This window comes from Protopterus annectens, chromosome 6.part0, assembly GCF_019279795.1.
Source record: "Protopterus annectens isolate FY-2018-M chromosome 6.part0, PAN1.0, whole genome shotgun sequence".
Taxonomy (NCBI): Eukaryota; Metazoa; Chordata; order Ceratodontiformes; family Protopteridae; genus Protopterus; species Protopterus annectens.
Genome location: NC_056737.1, coordinates 182,119,150 through 182,141,156, shown reverse-complemented (window position 1 = coordinate 182,141,156; position 22,007 = coordinate 182,119,150). Strand labels below are relative to the sequence as shown.

Genomic DNA, 22,007 nt, shown 5'->3' with positions numbered 1-22,007 from the left:
ACAAGCTTTCTTCTCTCAGTCACCTACTCTTTGGCAAGCTCTCCCGATCGACATAAATGAAATGAACACTTATTCTAAATTCAGAATGCAATTCAAAAAGACGGTCTTCATCCAAGCCAAATGCTCCTGCTTCAGCACAGGACATATCGCCTAACCTATCTCCTTTTCAAGTCTCTTCTCTTTGAAGATTTATCCACTTAAGAAACTAATGTATGTATTGTATGTTACACTCCTGCTTTATTGTACAATGCACTGTGCTTACACACACACACACACACACACACACTGTATATAGAGATTTTTTTTTCTATATAATTAGTCTAAATTACTCTGTTATTGCTTATGTTTCTTTATTTTTTATTTGTGAACTGTTTTTTCACCCAGGCTGACCCTGAAATTGGTCAGTATTTGATCAGTGCACTACCCCAGTAAACAAATCTAAATATATAAAATAACTATCCCTCCAGCATGTTCTGTTTAAGTTCCAGTAGAAATTGAGGTCTCTAAAAGCAGGTGTTTCTGCCATTGTTTGATTTACGGATATGTAAAAGGTCTGCAAAGATGGGGTTAGTAGAGACTCTGTGAGGCAGAGATTTCCCTTTGCAGACCCTAGATACTGAGAAGTACAGGGTTTTAGGCAATCAAAGTAGCTTCTGTGATTTAGACCCTTGATTTTCTTATTGAGAAAATGCTGTGGTTGCTCAAGTTGAGTCAGGTGCTTGGAAAGGTACATGCCACATGGGGCATTATATTCAGTGATTGGCCCAGTGAGTACAGTATACTGTGGAATGATCACCTCCCTAGATTTGTGTGCAATACCCTTGCTAATAAGTTGTGCTATAAAGAAGGACTTCCCAACAATAAATGACACACTTTGGTTGAACGACAGCTCATTGTCTGCATATGTTCTCAGGTCCCTAACTACTGGGCTAATTTTCAGCGGAGTATTATTAATGTGAGAGGTGCAGGGGATATTGTGCTTGCCAAAGGATACATTTTTTAAACATATTTATTGAATTATCATATCTGAAGTTGTCAGTGTTCATTTTATCTTTGACCAGTGGGTTCCTGGAACTGTCTCTGCCATTTCCACGGCTTGCTCAAGCCATAATCTCATGAGCTACAACCTTACCCACAGTGCATTCTCCTAGTTACCCCAAGACTCGTTTGCCACTTTCTTGGATAGACGAGTTTGCCTTCACTCTTGAGCTAAGTGAAATTATTTACTGTTATTTAATCTTTTCTCACTAAGTTTAGTTCTAAGTTTACTTCTACTTTTCCCCCCTTCCCCTTTCTTCTTACTTGCATAGTTTCTAATTACCATTGCTGGTATTTTTTCTTTTCCATGCACTTTGTGTACTTCTTTTCTACCATTGTTGGTAGATTCCCCCTTTACGTACACTTCAGTGTACTCTCTCCCCTTTCTTTATAGCTCTCTTAAAAAAACATTTTTTTGGATTTGTTTTCCCTGTTTCATACTTTATGCGTGCTTGGATTGCCTGTAATTGCTCCAACCATTTGTTGCATGTGTGTGTGGAAAGAGTGTAACTTTTCTTACTATGGCTGAAAAACTTAAGGGCACCTCTGGCTTTAAGAAGTGTCAGCAGTGTGGCCACAAAATTCCTTCCTCAAGCACACATGCTTTGTGTGTGTACTGCTTGGGACCACACCACCTGCAGGAAGATTATAGTATATGTCATAGCTGGTGACTGTCAAAATGAAAACCTCGGTGCCAAGAGGTTTCTCTACTCCGAAGGATGTTGATGCTGTGATGTCTGCACCAACACCCTTCACTGCTTCTAAACCTTCAGTGCTGAGGCTTCTGCACAGATTCAAACTGCTGGCTCAGTTCCACAGATCCAAGTTTTGAGCACTGCTTTGACAAACACCTAAATGTCAATGTTTCCCATCTTTTGATCCCTTTGCTGGGGGAATTACCTGAGGTCTTTTTGCATAGACCCAAGTCTCCTTCTCTGTCCTCTATCCATTAAACCAAAAGCCTCACAGAGACTGACATTGAGAGACTGGTGGAGAAAATATTATGGACAAGAGAAACTTCAGGTGCTCCCTCTGCTCCGCCCCCTTCAGATGACGAACATTATTTCACCCTGTTGACTAGTCCTCCTGTAACTCTGAGGCCTTTAAAATTTCAGCTTCAAGTTGTCTGGCATCAGCTGCATCGGTTCCAACAGTCTCTGTTAACCTCAGTACTGATTGAAGCTCTGAGTTATTTGGCTCTGTTGGATCTGGAGACTTCCGGGGGCCGTAGCTACCCGGTTGACCATAAGGGGCAGGAGTCGACTCCAATTTTTTGGAGCCATCCCTACACTTTGGGGCTTCAGCTAGGGTTAGTTCAGCACCAGCTTCTGTCTCAGAGGTGGTCTCGTCAGAGCGGGGAGTGATCACAGTTCCAAGGCAGTCTGTCTTGGTTCCAGGCTCCCTTCCTTCTTCAGCAAGGTCAGCCTGTGAGGCTACGGAGATGGACTTGGCTGCCTCAGCCACTCAGTTGACCTCTTCTTCCTCAAAGCATGTTCCTTACTCAAGTCCAGTTATCCATCCTGCTCCTCCACTGGGACAGCAAGTGCTAAAACCTCAGGAAACTCAGATTCAGATTCTGTCTTCTTCAGATACCTCACCTCTGATGCAGTCCTTCTGAGGAAAACAAACTGCAAGAGGAAGCTTCCCTGCAGGAATCCATCACTGAAGATACTGATTTTGATGAAGAGGAAGGGTCTTCCAGATCACCCCCTGATGATGTGGAATCCATCGCCGAAGATACTGATTTTGATGAAGAGGAAGGGTCTTCCATATCACCCCCTGATGATGTCTCCTTGAGAGACATCCTGGAAATTTTGAAACAGAAGGGTGATTGGAAGTCCCAAAACCCCACCCCTGAGGAGTCCGTATACCTGCAGGCTTTTTGCACTCGCCCATCTACCTCTTGGATGACTTTGTCATTGATGAACTTATCCAGTAGATTGCTCAATGGGCATGGAAGGTGCCTGACTCCATTGAGCCTGTCCCTATGAGGCCAGGCAAAATTTTATCCCCTCCTGAAGACAAATTTTGAACAAAAGGTTTAGCAATAGATGCCATGGTCATAGTGGTGGCCATGAAAAAGGAACTGGCTGAGGAAAGTTCCTCTGTCCATCCACCCAACAGGGAGTCTCATATGATGGATAGGTTTGGTAAGCGGATTTACGCATCATCGACCTTCGAGTTACGGTCTTTGAATTTTGTGGCACATTTCACAAGGCTTCAAAGGGATCCGATCAAGGAGCTCTCATATATCCTGGCAGGAGTGGTCTCTGACAAGATACAAGACAAAGTTGCCTCTCAGCCACCATGGAGTGTGTTTCTAATTCATCCATGCAGCTCATTGCACATGCAGCTCATTGCACATGCACCAGGGCAGCGGGTTCAAGTGTAACCGTAAGGAGACATGCTTGGATGCGACTTTGTGACTTTGTGGAGCCATTTAAGTTTTTATTCGTCAATGCACCTTTTTATGGATCATCCATATTTGGCTCAAAGGTTAGAGAAGCATTATCTAGGTGTGAGAAAGATGGAAAGACCCTTTCTGCTGTCAGCATACATTTTCCCGCTCCTCAATGACCCTTTTCCATTATTCAAAGAGTGGGTGGAAAATGTGGTTCAAAAAATCCAGAAGTCCTTTTCAAGACACACTTGGTGAAAGTTCTCCTAGGGGCAGAGGGGGGAACTCTAATGAAAGATGCCACCCACACAGCAGAGGAGACCCACAAAATCAGGGTTTCGGAGATTTCTTTTCCAGAAAACCCTGTCAGAGTTCCTGAATGGAGGCCCAGTTGTCTTCCTCTGGAGGCATTTGGGGATGCTTATCCCTGCATCTAAATGCCTGGCTAGAAATCATGTCAGATACTTGGGTGCGGAGGATTATATCCAGAGGTTATGTCATACCCTTTTCTCTTCCTAATCCTATTTCCAAACTAATTTCCAATGTTCCACCCAGTCAGAGAGAACCACCAGTCCCAGAGATCCAAAGACTGCTAGAAAAAAAATTGTCATCCAAGAAGTTCCACCAGACCAGTTAGAGTCTGGAGCTTACTCAAGATTCTTTTTAGTGCCAAAAAAGACAGGGGACTGGAGACCAATTTTGGATCGCATCTTATTGACTAAATCTGTGTGACAAAATTCCATATGGTCACTGTACAGTCCATTCTCTCTTTTCTGGAGAAGGATAGCTGGATGTGCTCGATAGACCTCCAGGATGTGGTATTAGCACATAAAAATGGACACACGCATCTGAAGGTTTCTCCACTTCAGTCTGGGAGCCGGTCACTATCAGTTCAAAGTTCTGCCCTTTGGTATGACCATAGCCCCCAGGGTGTTGAGGCATAGCAGTAGTAGCAGCTCACTTGAGACTGCAAGGATTCCGGCTGTTTCCACATTTGGACGACTGGATCATTACCACTCTGACCAGGTATCTGTTGATACTAGCAAGAGGTTACGCTCTACAGACATGTTCCCAACCTAGGAATTACTGTGAATTGCAAAAAATCTCAACTGATTCCAATTCAAAGTTTAGAGTTCATAGGAGCAATGCTAAATATGAGAATGGTCATAGCCTCCCTTCCACCAGTGAGATTACAAAAATCAAGGCGCACGTTCAAAAGATAGAACACTGTAAGAAAGTACCTGCTTGTCTAGTATTACAAGCCCTAGGTTCAGTGACAGTGACAATAACTCTTAATTCCCCTAGCAAGATTTCATATGCAAAATCTTCATTGGCTACTTACATCTCAGTGGTCAATACTTCACCAGCCTATGTTGGATCAGATTTTAATTGCCAATCTTTGCAGAAAAGATCTAGCTTGGTGAATGCACTCATAAGACATTCTTCTAGGCCGCCTCTTTGTCCCACAGCAGCCCAAGGACATAGAAACTACAAACGCCTCCCAGAAGGGGTGGGAGGCATTATTTGGGCAAGACTGTCCAAGGCACTTGGTCTCTCATCGAGTCCAGTTTTGCATATCAATGTCCTAGAAGTAACAGCAGCAAGCTTTTTCAAACTGTTTTCCCTCCAGGAACTATTGAGATTCAAACAGACAACATGTCTGTAGTTTGGTACATCAACAAACGGGGGAACCAAGTCTTAGCCTCTATGTCAAGAAGCAGTCAGGGTGTGGCAGTGGTCGATTTCTTCCAACCAACTTCTGATAGCGACACATATTCCAGGGAGCTCCAGTGCGATAGCATACAGACTGAGCAGGTCTATTCTTCTACCTCACGAGTGGTCCCTCAGTCCAAGAGTGGCGGAAATTATTTTCTGCCAATGAGGCAGCCTTGCTGTGACCTCTTTGCCTCTCCCCTGAATAACAAGTGCAGCAACTACTTCATCCTAATCCCCCCACTGGGGGAGTCATCCAGGGGCATTCTTTTACACAATTGGCCCCCTGGACTTCTGTATACATTTCCCTTAATTCCGAAGTTCCTTCAGAATGTCATAAGGCTGAAAAGCAGAGTAATTAATCCTCATTGCCCCTTATTGGCCTTGACAAGTATGGGTTCCCCTTTCTCTGGTCTTACCTGATAAAAGAACCTTGGACCCATTTCCAGACCTCCTATCTCAGCCAGAGAACTTGATTCACCCAAACCTCCAGAACCTCAGGCTGACAGCATGGTTCCTCCAGTTCCTTTAATTGCCAGGCAAGTTAACCTTCCTTCTCCAGTACGCAGAATTTTACTAGCCTGTCATAAGCCATCCATCCATAAACTCTATACGAGTAAATGGAAGAGATTTACCTTTTGGTTCCGTGAAATGAATATTGACCCCCTTTCAGTGCCCATCAAAAAGATGTTAGAATTCTTATCCTCTCTTTTTCATGAAGGAGCCTATCCCTCTACTATTAAAATTCATCTGGCAGCGATTTTGAACTTTCATAATAGTTTTGAAGATCATTCCCTAGCTTCTCATAAGTTATGCAAAGTATTTTAAAAGGAACTTTTTTGTTGAAACCCCTTTTAAGGATCCTATTCCTTCCTGGGATCTTACAATTCATTGTTCAGCCTCTCTTTGAACCTTCTGCTGAATGTGGCCTTAAATAGTTGCCTTGGAAAACCTTATTCCTTGTAGCAATAACTTCTGCCAGGAAAATTTCAGAAATTCAAGCTTTATCTTTGAAAGCCACCCTACTTGATTTTTCATAATGACAGAGTTGCCTTAATGACAAATCCCTCCTTTCTTCCTAAGGTAGTGTCAGGCACTAATATTCATCAGATTGTTAATCTTCCAGTATTCTTTCCCAATTTTTCTAACAATGGAGAATCCGCCCTTCATTTATTGGATGTTCACAGACAGTTATGTGTTTACCTGCACAGAACAAAAGATATTGAAAAATCAACCAATTGTTTATTTCCTTCTCAAGTACCAAAATTGGCAAACCAGTCAGCAAAGTAACATTGGCCAAATGGCTAAAAGACTGTATAGTCTTTATTTATGAAAAAAAAGAAAATTGATTTCCTAGACCGATAAATCCTCACTCTACAAGATCTATGACTACATCAGCAGTTTTTCAGTCTCAAGCTTCCATGGATGACATTTGTACAGCAGCAACTTGAGCTTTCCCTCGTAGCTTGTTGGGTTGGGAGGGTGGCCTAATGGTTAAGGTGTTTGCCTTACAAACACAAGGTGCAGGGTTGGAGTCTCACAAGGGATAATTGGCTAGGCTTAAAATGGCTCGCAAGGGCAGTTAGCCTAGTACTAACCTATGAACCTTTATTATAGGTTCATAGGTTCATAGATTAGTACTAAGCTAACTGCTCTTGCGAGCCATTTCAAGCCTAGCCAATTATCCCTTGTGAGACTCAAACCCTGCACCTTGTATTTGTAAGGCAAACACCTTAACCATTAGGCCAACCTCCCAACCTCATTACAAAACCCTCTTACTCATTACAAATTGGACCTGGTCACCAGGGAAGAGCATACTTTGGTTCAGTGGTACTCAGGAATATCCTTCCTTGAGTCTGTCCAAGATCTAAGGTAGCTGGGGACTCTGTCCCATTGGTCAAGGGTAAAATGAAGATTGGCAACTTCAGATAAAGAAGTTATGTATTGTACTCTCCATAATGTTCCATCTGAGTTGTACATCTTCATTTATCCTTGACTTTCCTCTCTCTTTCCCCCAGCCTTTCTAATGTCCTTTGGTGGAATGGGTAGGACACATACCTCTATGTCTGACTAGTTTTATATAGCAGATATGGTTTTCATCAGGCCTCCTGATCTTATGTCTATGTGTAATCTCGATCTGAGGTAACTAAGAGAGATTCATTGTGGGTAGGGTTGAGGCTCAAGAGTTTTTGCCCTGCGCGAGCTGTGGAAATGGCCAAGACCGTTCCAGTTTTGGGAAACCAACCCACTGGTCAAGGATAAATGAAGATGGGCAACTCAGATGGAACGTTACGGTGAGTACATAACTTCTTTTTTTGACAGAAGCAAACTTACATTTATGTAAAAGTAAAGAAAACATTATACATCACATATATTCTTCTATGCAATATAATCATTCCAGCATTACATAAATTGTTCAGTTTTTGCCTTCTTTTAAACCTTATTCCTCCTCCAAAGTATTTTTCTGCATTTACTGTCCCCACAATTTCCATTTTTCCTATGTAATTTACTTCTGCCCATTTCTAAAGATCTCATTTCCTGTTTTATCTGTGCTACAGTGTTCACTGCATCAAGTACTGCTGGTTTAGACTTTGATTTCTATTTTCTAGTATTTTTTTTGGCAGCAACCAGAATTAAATCTAACCAGGCCTTACCATGTCTGAGCAATTCAGTTTGTGTCCCCCAGCTCAGAAAAATAATTTTTTTCTTTAAACTCGTTTGCTCACCCAGTATTCCTGACAGACCACTTTGTAGGGAATTTTTAAAGTCTGCCAACTACTAAAGGACACAGTCATGTATTTTTTGGTGTTTTGTTTTAGGCTGTGGTTTTTACACCAGCTACTTGTTTGTGACAAGCCTTCTGAAGGGATATTGGTGCCTTCTGGAGACTTTATGATGCACAGAGTTTGCATACATTAGTAAACTTTGTCAGCCATAAGCCTTCAACATTTTCCTTGACCCCTGAGAAGTAGATGCAAAAAAAGAATGGCCTGAAAACCAAGTCCTGGTGTACTCTGTTCATAAGATTCACCTACCCTAAATTATTGGGTTCAGTTTGTGAGACAGTTTGCTTTCCAATGAGTTGCATAGGGATTTACATTTAAAGAATGGTAGTTGAATGTCTTTATGAGGACCAGATATTTGATGTGAACACTTTTTCCTCATACTTTGCTGACCTCCTCAAAGAAGTCAAACTGTTTGAGAAGACTGAATCTGCCATTTACAAAACTGGATTGGCTTGGTTGGATGTGTTGTAGTTTGCCCATGTCTTTGTTAATTAATTCCATAATGATACATCTGTCACCTTTTCACAATTAAGGAGTACCCCAGGTCTCTTTGATGACCACATTTCATATACCTAGTATGTGCTGAAAGAACTTCATCCTATCTTGGCACCTTCATCTGAAATTCTCTATTAACTGCTCTCTGCATTCTCTAAGCAGTTCAAATCATACCTGAACAATTAGTCAAGATACAGATGCATTGCAACAGTACCTGTCTATCCTGTATTTACTCTGAACTACAGAATCTTGTCTATTGCTGTTCATTTTTCTGAAAAACCTATTGTAAAAAGCAAACTTCGTTATTAAACATGGTATGTTCTGCTGTTTACTTAAAACTCTTGCATATGTAGTTTGTGTTATTGCTGTCCTTATTTTGTATTATATTCACTCTTTAGTATTCCTTTTTATTTATGTTGCCTAATTTGTAACTAGGTCATGATTAAAAATGGACCCAAGTGGTCCAGTTCCTTAATCTGATAAATAAGTAAATTATGCAGTTTTACTAATTAGAAGGCTTTACACTAGTCTTCAGTTTTTCATCTCTGTATGATGCATTCCCATCAGACTTCATAACTTTCAATCGTACCTTTCCTTGATCTCCTATAATTTGCTTAATAATTTTCCCTTACAGCATACTTGGAAGAGATCCAATCAGTGCGTCGTCACACTAACAGTTCAGCAGATCCTGCAACCCCCAATCCTCCTGTGCTGGTACACTGCAGCGCTGGTGTGGGAAGAACTGGAGTGGTTATTCTGTCAGAGATCATGATTGCATGTCTGGAACACAATGAGGTACATTTTCCAGTCCTACCATCTTAAGTGTCAGCCTATTGGAAGAATTTAATAGCTTTACAGTTGCTTGCTTTTTGTAGATGAGGCATGCTGTGGATGAGCTAGCTACAAGGCACAAAGCATTCTCTGAGCTTTTTTAAGTGTACTGGAGACAAGTTGTACTGTCAGTTGCAATACCAATATGTGCATACTGTCATAGAATCTTTCAATATAGCAAGGAAATTGGGTAAATGGTACCCAGGGAAGAGGGAAGGCAGAGTCTGAATTCATATTACTATTTCAGATTGGTCATAAAATGAGAAAGCAGTAGTCTGCTTATTGACTGTAAAGGTGGCCTTAATTAGATGAGGGTAAGCACAAAATGGTGGGAATTTTTGTTTTTTCAGTATTTTTCGCAGACTGTGTAGTGTTGTTTGATCCAGAAAGTGGCCATTTGAAACTGTGTATTATAATATAATATGAATGTGTGCCATCCCCATGCTGGCCCAGTAATCAAGGAGCCTGAATCCTCACCACTGAGCACTTGGAATAGAAATGGATACTCTGAGTATTTTCAGATGCAGACCTATCTGCATCAAGTACATTTTCCCTGAAGAGCACTCAGGGAACACACTCAGCCAGGGGTCTGGATGTCTCTATATCTTTCTCCCTCCAGATCCCCAATAAGACTCCCCACTGGTACAGCTGTAGGGTTAGGTCCTTATCTGAGTGTCCAAGCCAAGGCCTCCAGCACCCTGTGTGTGAACCCAATGCTTCATGGCCGTGCCCCAAAGTAGCTGACACACACACTCTTTACGTTTTAAATTTCACACACAGACACACACTCACACATACACAAGCACATACGCACAAATGCACACACACACACACACGAAAGGCTGGTGCAGGTTACCTGCTCTATCAGCTTTGCCAAGACTATAAGGTAGATTCACTGCCACCAGACACTCCACAGTCAGCTACCCTAAGGCCCTTAAAGGGTGTCCAATTATACTGTACAATATTAATACAATATTAAAACTAATACAAATGGTAGTAGTTGACCAAGATGGCTAGGCCTTCTGGAGTGGCCCACACAGTGTCACCGATTAAATGTAAGCACTCTGAAAGGTTAAGTGCTTTCTACAAGGACCAGCCACAATAAAAGTTTAAACATATTTAATAATAAAAGTACATGAAAATACTGAATATATATTCACAGTAAACCACAGAGTTCAGCTGACAGGAAATATTGAAAAGAATATTGACAGACAGACTTACACAAATAAAGAAAAACACAAAGCTAAACTTCACTATATTCCTGACTGAATCTAAGAGAATGTTACTGTTCCATAGTTAGGTTGCTTACTACTGCAAGGCAAAATGCTGTGGGTGAGGGTATTTGGAGTCAGGCTTCCAAAACAGAATACTCTATACTCTGAGACTACTCCCTGTAAAAATATAACATCCAAGCTGTCTTGCAGAATGACCTCATCTGGTCACCTTACTATAGGTTCCAGCAATGTCCCCTTCAGAAGTTTGAGACAAGACTGTAGCAGGCTGCTACAATACACATGTAGAGCTTTTACAGCAGTGCCTAGAAGCCTGAAACATTTATAATACTCCCCCCTTCTTTACAAAAGGTAACAGGTAATGGCTGCTTCCAGACCTGCTGTCTCCAGTCCCATTCAGCACTGTGCAGTGCCTTTTAATGGTTTAACAGCTCATTTACATTTCCCTTATTTTTCTTAAAATAAGCCAGCTGGTTAACCTTTGTTGTGCCAGTGTCCTCTATTAAAGCATATATTTTTAATTCAGTTACCATAATACCTGTACATTTCTCTTCATTTCAGCAGGGTATAATGTTGATACATTTTAACACAAGCAAAGTTTACAAATACATTTTCAGCACAAGCATCTGTACAGATAATTTTGATTTACTAATGACATATAATTATTTACAAAATTCCAGCTAGATTTGCTGGCACAAGTCATACATCCACTGCCCTTCTTCTCCCTGGCATGGCTGGCAGTACCCCACACCATCACAGAATGTAACACTGGACACCATTGAAATGGTATCACTTGACAGCAATATTTTTGCTGATCCTTTAACAGCTCAACTGCATTTAGTAGTAGTAGTACTAGCAGCAGGACTCTTAGATACTGACAGAAAAGTGGTATGACATTTTAAAAGTGTTCATGTAAAAAAAAAAAAGTCCAATGCCTTTTAAAGTGTCCATCTACAATAAAATAAATGTGAGATGGTTTCTTAATATATGCATGCACAGTAAAATAAATATTTGAGTAGTAGTAGTAAATAAAGCTGAATTTCTTTTTAAGTATTTAGTGACTTCTTTAGGTTTGCAGACAGGTTCCAAAGCTGTAACAAAATAGAGCCTCACTGTTGTTATTGGGTGCACATACATTATTATCCAATTTTATGAAGGGAACAAGCTTGACTTTGTTGGAAAGGTATAAAATGTAGATGTTATCTTAGACCACAGGTTGACACTGAGGGACCATATGGCTGTTATAACATCTTTATGTTTCTGTTTAAGAAACATATCTTAGATAGAGCGCCTTTTGTCACCAGCTGATGTCTCAGTAGTACTCCATCCCGTAGTTTATCAGTGACTGTATTATTGCTATGCTATTTACCTGGGCCTCTTCAACACTGAACTGAACATCTTTAGAGTTGCTGCAGAACTCTCCTACCAGGTTACTTACTGGTACACATTGCAAACATATTAACTCCTGTTCTTTGTAATTTACACTGACTGACAGTTCAGTTTAGGATTATATATAAGGTTTTGGTCTTGGTCTACTTGTCTGTACATGACTTGGGTCCTTCTTACCACAGAAAGTTAATGGAGTTGTACAAGATTCAGATCTTGACCACTTAGGGGTTACTAGTGGTTCTAGAGTTGCATCTTGAAAATTCTGTCATTTGCTCTCTTCATTGTCAAGCATTCTAGTGGAGTTTATAACCTCATGGCTTTAGGAGTGTCCCCTCATTGACTGGCTTCCTCAGATTGCTCAAGACTTATCAATTTGGTAATGCATATGAAGTGGTTGGATGATATATGATGACAAGTCTTCTAGTTCTTATATTTTAAATGTAATAGCTTTACATATTCTGCTGTCTATTAATCCATGTTTACTCTTATTTTTGTACATGATGTTTTATGGAAAAAAACATCTAAGTAAAACTGAAGTTGAAGCTCTCATAGAAATTAAATGTATTATCAGAATGCATGAATAACAGATATTTGCAGCAATTAACTTGCAAATATATATATATATATATATATATATATATATATATATTTCCACATAAGTAACACATAATTATATTTTACAGTTCCCCATTATCAGTGGAAGCAGAGACACCAGTGAATGCAACATGATAGGATGTTATCACTGTATTAAAAGGGTCAAGATTTTCAAGACTGTGGCAGTTAGTAGTAGGGAGTGAGTAGAACCTGGGAGTGAAAAATTAATAGGTAGAACTCTTAATGAGAGGAGGAATTGTGTTAAGTCAAGGAAGTTGCATGACTAGGGAATGGTGGATGTTAGAGGACAAGATATATAATGAAGAATGGGAGCAGAAAGTAGGAGAGGATTGGAGAGCAAGAGCAACGTTCTTATGGGACTATTCACTGTCATGGTGACTAAAGGTAAGGTTCAGAGTGAAAGGGGACAGAGGGTAGTGAGTACTACAAAAAAAAAAAACTGGCCAGAGAGTGAATTCTGCATTTTATGTTTTTGTATCAGTACTCCCTGATTTCACAGAATGACCTCCATTCTGCCTCATATGTTTGGTCTGTTCCTTGTAAAAAAATGTGTTTAGCAAATGATTGAGAATTGCTGTCCCTAATAATGGAAGACATTTGAGTTTCAGATTTCATAGCCTTCTGATATGGTAATGCAATCCCTATTATTTTAGTACCTTTTATGTGTATAAGAGCAGGTCTTAAAATCTGTCCCCAGTTTTGGTTCTGTCTCCCCACAGTGTTTTGGATCTGTTCTTGATTCTTATGCAAAGAGGTTAAGAGCCATACTGTGTGTGTGGGGGGGGGGAGGTGCACATGCACCCACATACATGTCTGTATGTATCTACATACACACATGGAGATGCTGTAGTGGGTTACACTGTATGCATCTGACAGCGACAAGGTAAAATACATCACTGTGGGAGTTTGTGTAAACTCATTCATGTTATTGCAGTTGGACATTTGATGTATTCACAGTCAAAATGGTTGTATTTGGTGAGCACTTTTGTGTGTGTCACACATACATAGGTGTTGGTACTGGATTGCAATGCACTGCATCTGATAGCAGCAGCCTGAAAATATATTGTAGGTATTATTTATTTTGTAACTAATTTGATCACAATTAGATATCTGTAGTGTACACAGTCAACAAAAGTGGCTGTACTCGAGTACCTGTAAGGCCATTTATGTTCCAAGATAATATGGATAGTGTAACCATTATGATAAAAAGCTGTTGTTCCTACTTGTTATATGTATGTATATATATCAGAATTTTTTGAATGTGTATTTCTAGCTTTCTCATTAAATGCACATGATAATGTTTCGCAGGCTGATCTTTTATACTGTTATTTCTTCTCATCTCCATTTGAACATGTGTCACATTTTCAAGACTTTTTGTTTTAATGAAAACCCTCAAACAAAAAGCTAAATACATTTTCAAAACACTGCCAAGCTCCATTAACTTAGAATAAAAACATAGAATACATCTTCAGAAATGAAGTTTAACCCTCCAGATAGGTTCAACTGTCCTATATTGACAGCTACACACACAGGCATTAATTAACCTAATATTAATGTTGCATATGCTAAAGTACATGCTACAGCCTTTGTTCCCACATACCCTTATTGCTGTCTGTTATTTTCTTATCTCTGTTCCCTTCCGCGATGTGAAAAACAGCTTGTATGCTGTCAGAAAATATACAATTTTAGCCTTAAGAAAAAGTGCATTGGCTGTCTTTAAATAAAACTAAATTGTGCAATGTTCTGCTAAACACATTAAAGTATTAAGACTAGTAGAGAGGCTGATCTATCTTATTCACTTGCCATAATTTCTGACTTTATTTTTTCCACTGAACTGCTTACCATTGTACCTTTACATTTTTGGATTTCCTTCAGCAGGATTGCTATGAACTCTCAATATTAATTGTTTGAATTTGCTGACAGCTTGTCTCAGTGTAAAAACAAATCAGCAATGAATCTTTGTAAATTTCACTCAGAACAAAATGTACAAGCTACCTTAGCAGCAGTCTTCTTGATTCCCACTGAACATGTGTTAATGGAAATAAAAACAAGCTAATGTCTTTGTAGTTGTAAGAAGCTTGCCATTTTCACAACTTTCAACATTTTGTCTTATTTTCAAGCCCACTTGCTTACAAAAACACTTCTTTATAGATTAAGCCAGTGGCATTAATTTAGGCATCCACCCTTGTACAAATAAGAGAAAAATATTTTAATTCTACATGTAACATAATGTAATGTGATCAGTGCATTTTTACATCTCATCACCATTCCATCCCATCCCAACTCCAGCAGCCCAAGATCACAGCATTAAACTTGCTTTTATCTAGCCTTTCTTCTCTTGTACTCTAAAGCCTGTATTTTTTACAACCAAAGTACTTGTTTAGTTTAAAATCTTTAGCAGTTTACCTTCATTTGGTCGGGAGTCAGTTGTACGATGCACCAAAGTGCTAAAGTACAATGGCAAGTTTTGGGAAAGTCAAATTCCATTGTTGCGAATTCAAATGAACGAATGCACAGTGGCATTTGCTCATTTGAATTTGGCTTTACGGGTGCAGATTGCACTATAGTAGGGTTCGGGACATGTACCATTTCCTTCACTGTAGTGCGATCTTCAAGTGAGTATATTAAAGTAGCAGGGTGTGTGGGGGGCAGGCTCCCCACATGGGTGGGTGCAGGGAGCTTGCCCCCCTGCATAACGATGTTTGGAGACATTACGAAATATCTTCTGTCACTGTTGTGCTGCAGTTCAAAAATGGTCGAATCAGGGTTTCCAGTAAACCATTTTCGACATTTAGATTCGGACACATTTTGAAATTCATCATTTACAGTTGCGCAGTAGAGCGATTGCACATTACATTTTCAACTGAGTGAAGGTAACCCATCTTTAATGCATAAAATATCCCTGACTACTATAGATATATAACATGCATTTTGTATCACAAAATGTTTTATACCAATATTAATAAGAATAACATTTGATGTTATGTGGTCCTATCTCGCCTACATTCATTACTGATGGGTTCGGAGCTGAGAATCGGCTCTGACTCGGCCGACTATTTTCTAGCACGAAGTCTCTAATTGGCTGGGCTAACCAGTATCCCAGGATGCACCTCGTCCCAACCCCCAGATCTCGTTTGCCACTCGTTGAGTTAGGACGTGGTCTCGAGCTTGGCTGTGGCTAAGTACACTTTTACTAAACTTCTAAAGTTTTGTACTTCTCTTTTATAGAAAAAAAGCTATTCTCATAGCTACATTGTGTTTTGTGTGTGTTTGAGCCTGTTCGGTTAGTTTTTTGGAGAGTGTGTGTGGTTTCCCTCTTGTTTGGTGGGCTAGGCCTGTTTAATTTAGAGGGACCTAGTCCTCTCCTTCGCATTCGTTCTATAGTGTGTTTTGTTGTCGGTTCCTTTTTCTAGGGAACGTTTAAATTAGAGTTCCTGTGTCCAGTAGTGTTTCCCGCCTTCCTCCTGTTGTTGTTGAGTGTTTGGATATTGTTGGACATGTCAAAAGAGCAGAAGGAGCATAAACCCTCCGGGTTTACAAAATGCTCTAAATGTGCTTATAAAATGTCTATTACAGATGGGCATGCCATCTGTGTTTATTGCCTTGGTGCGATTCATTTACAAGAATCATGCAGTGTCTGCCATTCCTTCAGCTCTAGGGTGCTGCAGGAAAGGAAAAATAAACTGATTTTGAAAGGCCTAGTCAAGCCCGCTTTTGAAGAAGATCTAGAGTCTGCTTCTTCTACTGGCAAGTCTAAATCTACCAGAACTAAGAAAAGATCTCTGGCTCCATCTAGTTCTTCGGAGCCCCCAGAGAAGATTTTGAAAATAGTTACAACCTCTTCGGCTCCTTTGGCTTCGGAGCAGCAGGACAAGAGCTCTGTTTTGGATACTGCCTCCTCGGCTCCATTGTTCTTGGGGCAGCAAGAGGTATCTGTGGTACTGGAGTCGACCTCGGCTTCGATCATTTTGGAGCCAATTCGGGGCCGGTCACCCAGTGTTAGACAGGAGTCCATAGGTAGGAGATCCCTCATCTCCTTCAGTTTCCTCCAAATCCTCGAGGTTGTCTGATTTGGACATGGATAGGGTGGTCCAGAGGCTCTTTCAGTCGTCGGTGTTAGCCAAATTGTTTTCGGCTCCGACTCAATCGGCTCCGGAGCCTACCCCCTTGTCGGTGCCGATGATTCCTCCTCCGAGCACCTCTGTGTCGTTGGAGCCGGAGTGTTCGGTGCCGAGTGATGTCCTTGCGCCAGCTCCAATACCCCTGGCGGGTTTATCAGAGCTGTCGTCTGCTCCAACCATTTCGGTTCCGTCATCTTGTTTCGGCACTCGGGTTTCCTCGGTCGGGCCCGAGGGGGATGCATCGGGACTTCTGTCGGCCCAGAGTCTCCCTCTCGGCGCTTCGGCTAGGGGGACCAGACTCCGGTTGTGGTCTCGGAGACAGGTCAGTCCTCGGATTTGGGGGGGCCCACCTTCGAGGCCATGAGGAGCACACTGGCCAGGTAGTCAGTGACATCACTTGGATCAGTCACTCCGTCCCCATACACTCCGGCTAGAGCCTCTGATGCCCCCTATCTGTGGACAGCAGAGATCGAAGGCCTAAGGACACCCCCATGAGTGGTCCCCAACTTTCTGAGGGCCGCTCAGAGTCTGTGCCAGAGGAGCCTCCCATGAAGAAGTTGTGCAAGAGGAAGCACATAGACTCCCAAGATGAGTCCATCACCTCGGATACCGACCTCGGAGATGCAGAGGGGTCCCCTAAGTCATCCTCCGATGATGTCTTTTTCTCCGACATCCTGGAGATATTGAGGCAGAGGGGCGACTGGCCTTCCAAGCCCCCCTCTGAGGAGGAGTCGGTATTCCTCAAGGCCTTCGGAGTTCAACCTTCCACCTCCTGGGTGTCTCCACCCTTCGATGAACTCTTAGACCTGATTTATCAAAGGGTGTGGGAGCACCCTGATTCCGTGGAACCGGTGCCCAGTCCGAATAAGTTCCTGTCTGCACCCCCAGGGAAAGAGTTCTTGACAAAAGGGGTCCCTGTAGATGCCATGGTGGTGGCGTCAGCCACTCAGCAGGAAGTTGCAGAGGCTTCTTCTTCCGTCCATCCTCATAACAAGGAATCCAGGAGTATGGATTGGTATGGGAAACATACCCTGTCTTCAGCGACATTTACACTGTGGTCACTGAATAACCTTTGTCACTTTACTCGGCTCCAGAGAGATCTCCTCAAAGAGTTGGGAGATACCTTGACTGGTAACATGCCTGAGGCAGTAGCGCAGACTGTTAACGCCCAGTTGTCTACCCTTGGTTCCATTGTCAACTCGTCCATGAGGCTCATATCTTATGCAGCCGAAGGGGCGAGTAGGGCAGCTAGTTCAGGTTTGGCTCTTAGGAGGCAAGTCTGGATGCGCCTATGTCACTTCGTGGAGGCCTTCAAGTCTTCCTTCACTGACGCCCGCTTCGATGGGTCCTCTCTTTTTGGACCCAAAGTGAAAGACACTCTCACCAGATGTGAGCAGGAGGGTAAGACTTTATCTGCTGTAGGGGCCCATTTTTCTCTTCCTTCTAGGCCTTATCTCAAGGCTCAGAGAGGAGGGAAGATGTGGTTCAAGAAGTCACAAAAGCCTTTTCCCGCCACTCATGGTGAGCCCCCCTCCAGAGGCAGAGGAGGGGGGAATTATTCTGGAAGATGCTGTCCTAGGGGCAGAGGAGGCCCCCGCAATTTGGGAGACCGCGACTCCTTTCGCGGATCTTCCTATCAGCATCCCTGAGAGATCGCCCGACTCTGCTATTCCGGAGCCAGTCGGGGGCTATTTTTCAAGGCACCCTCAAGCCTGGGAGAGCATCACTCAGGATCGATGGGTGCTTCGAATAATTACCGGAGGTTACACCATTCCCTTTGCTTCACATCCTCCCCCAATCAGAAAAATCCCGGACGTTCCACCCAGTCAAAGGGATCAAAGCAGCACTAGAGATATCAAAGCTGCTAAGAAAAGGAGTCATCCAACCGGTCCCCTCAGACCAGCTCGGATCAGGAACTTACTCAAGACTCTTTTTGGTGCCGAAAAAAACAGGGGACCTGAGACCCATTCTGGATCTCAGCCGATTGAATCACTACGTCCTGAAGTCCAAATTCTGAATGGTCACTCTTCAATCCATCTTCCCATTGCTGGGAGAGGGAGTATGGCTGTGCTCCATCGACCTCAAGGATGCCTATTACCTCATCAAGATAAACAAGGCATCCAGGAATCATTTATGCTTCCAGCTGGGAGTCAGTCATTTCCAGTTTCAAGTCCTGCCCTTTGGTCTCACCAAAGCCCCTAGGTTGTTTACCAAGTGTTTGGCAGTGGTGACAGCTCACCTGAGACGTCTAGGATTCCAGGTGTTTCCTTACCTGGACGATTGGCTCCTTACCGCCCCCACCAGGCATCTCCTCATTCAAGCCAGGGAGGCTACCATAACCCTTTGCCAAAGGCTAGGAATTGCATTAAACTGGGAAAGATCTGCCTTGCTGCCCTCACAGCGTGTTGTATTTATAGGCGCAGAGCTAGACTCTGTTCAAATGAGGGCCTTTATACCTCTAGAAAGGATAACAGTGTTGCAATCTCAGGTCCAAGCTTTGTTGCTCCGCAAGAAGATTCAAGCCAGGTTAGTTCTTCAGCTATTGGGATCCATGGCAGCGACCATCATGCTAGCGCCCTTAGCCAGGCTACGCATGCGGATCCTCCAGTGGCTCCTTTCAGTCCAGTGGTCCTTTCAAAAATTCCCTCTCTCTCATCCAATTCTCCTCACGGAACAATGCAGACAGGATCTCCGTTGGTGGCTATGTTCCTCCAACCTGGACAAGGGGAGGAATCTAGTTCCTTTGTCTCCTGCTGCCACAGTGACCACGGACGCTTCCCAGATAGGGTGGGGGGGGTCATTATCTGGGCAGAACGGTCCAAGGCACATGGCAGGATCACGAGGTACACTTACACATCAATGTCCTAGAGATGAGAGCAGTGCTATTAGTGTTGCAAGCACTCCAGAGCTCTCTTCCCCGGGGAACGATTGCTATTCACTCGGACAGCATGTCAGTTGTGTGGTACCTGAACAAGCAAGGAGGAACCAAGTCTTACCCCCTTTGCAGAGAAGCCATGAGAGTGTGGAATTGGGCAGTGTCTTCCCAATGGTTTCTAGTGGCAATGCACATTCCGGGAAAATCCAACGTGATAGCAGACAGGCTAAGCAGAGCTATTCTGATGCCCTATGAGTGATCTCTGAACAACCGAGTTGCGACTCAGATATTCAGCAGGTGTGGTCAGCCATGCTGCGATCTCTTTGCCAGTCCTCTCAATGCCAAATGCAGCAAATACTTCACCCTGATCCCCCCCACAGGGGGAGTCACCCAGGGATGCACTAGTCCACGGTTGGCCTCCCGGTCTGCTCTATGCCTTTCCTCCGTTTCCTCTGTTACCAAGAGTGATTCAGAAAGCCATTTACTTGGGAAGCAAGATGATTCTAATTGCTCCACACTGGCCCCGCTAAGTCTGGTTCCCCTTCCTTCAGCGGTACACAGTGGACGGTCCTTGGACTCTGGATCCAGTGCCAGACTTATTGACTCACATGTCGGGACAGTTCCACCCCTCCCTACAGTCCCTCAGGTTGACAGCCTGGCTGCTCCACTTCCATCATTAGTTAGACTACATTCCCTTTCGCCTGAGGTGGTGAATATCGTATCGTCGTCTCACAAGTCCTCCACCAGAAGAATTTACTCCAGCAAATGCAAGAGATTTTCCACCTGGGCTCAGGCCCAAGGCCTGGGCCCTTTCGCAGCCCCTATATCGGCGGTCTTTGACTTTTTAGCTATGCTCTTCCAACAGGGCTCCGCTCCCTTGACCATTAAGGTGTAGCTGGCGGCCATTTCTAACTTCCATGTATCCTACGAGCCCGCTCTTATGGGCCATAAACTTTGCAAGGCCTTTTTGAAAGGAGCCTGGTTACTTCGCCCTCCTGTGTCAGAACCCGTCATGCCATGGGATTTAAATCTGGTGTTGCAAGCCATCACTTCTTCGCCCTTTGAGCCGGCTGCCACTTGCGAACTAAAATTCTTATCCTGGAAGACGGCGTTTTTGGTGGCGATCACTTCGGCTAGAAGAGTATCAGAACTTCAAGTGTTGTCCATTAAGCCCCCGTATTTGATCTTCCATAAGGACAGGTTATCCTTGAGACTTAATCCGCCTTCCCCCCCTAAGGTGTCTTCCACGTTTAACCTCCATCAATCCATTGAGTTACCTGTGTTTTTTCCAAACTTCTCCAACAAAGCAGAGTTCAAATTTCATCAATTGGATGTGCATAGACAACTGAGATTCTATTTACGCAGGTCGAAGCATATAAGAAAATCGGATCAATTGTTTGTGTCCTTCTCAGAGAATAGAATGGGTGGCCCTTTTTCCAAGTGCACAATTTCTAAGTGGATTAAGGATGGCATTTCCTTTATTTACTCATCAGCAGGCAGAAATGTACCATTCCCAGTTAAGGCTGTCTCGACTTCAATAGCGTATCATGCCAGGCTTTCCTTGGACGACATTTGTGCAGCGGCCACCTGGGCTTCTCATCACAAGCTGGACGTGGCATCTAGAGGCCGGGCTTCCTTTGGTTCCACGGTTCTCAGGAGTATTTTCCTATGAGCCTCCCGGGTTAGAGGTGCTAGGGATGCTGTCCCGTCAGTAATGAATGTAGGCGAGATAGGACCACATAACATCAGTTAGTTATGTACTCACCATAACGATCGATGTATGTGGTCCATCTCGCCTACATTCTTACATACCCTCCCACCTGCCCCATTCCTGAAGGATTTGGAGGAAAATTGCTCTGAGACCCTTCAAAATTGTTTTTTATTCCTTTTTCTTGGTGGGTGATATTCCTCTTAGTGAGGTTTGTGTATGTGGAGTGATTGCGAGGTATGCAAACAAGATCTGGGGGTTGGGGTGAGGTGTATCCTGGGATACCATTTAGCCCAGCCAGTTAGAGACTTTGTGCTAGAAAATAGTCAGCCGAGTCGGAGCCGATTCTCTGCTCCGAACCCATCAGTAATGAATGTAGGCGAGATGGACCACATACATCGATCGTTATGGTGAGTACATAACTATTAATCAAAGAAGACCGTAGCTACTGCACAAAAACCAAAAAGAAAAGCGCAGTAGGAGGAAAGATGAATATAATCCAAACTTGTTTATTGAATTGCCAAAATCCACGCCAACAAAATAAGACCAGTTAGTCCATAAACGCTTTATAAAACAAAATGCGCATTTTCGTCTTGTTAATTAGACTTCATCAGATGTGTGCCATCATCACGTTAATTACACCCATTTATATAGACTCCTTAAATAAAATAATTAATTGCTCCATGGTGACAACACGAGGGAGCTTATTGGCGTTTTAGAAGACGGCGACCCTGGGGAAGCAAGTGGTCCATCCTTTAACCCGGCTAACAATGCTGGGATTTTCCAAGCCAGTAAAAGTGGACCTA

General features: G+C 42.8%; 1 protein-coding gene across 1 annotated transcript in view; it reads left to right on the top strand.

Annotated features, from left to right (window-relative positions):
* The window catches only part of PTPN21 (protein tyrosine phosphatase non-receptor type 21), a 1,442,744-nt gene that overhangs the window by 1,342,466 nt on the left and 78,271 nt on the right, over positions 1-22,007 (top strand). Inside the window, exon 18 of the mRNA XM_044073481.1 lies at positions 9,065-9,225. Within this exon, the coding sequence (XP_043929416.1) occupies positions 9,065-9,225 (161 nt within the window). The remainder of the gene's footprint in view (positions 1-9,064; positions 9,226-22,007) is intronic.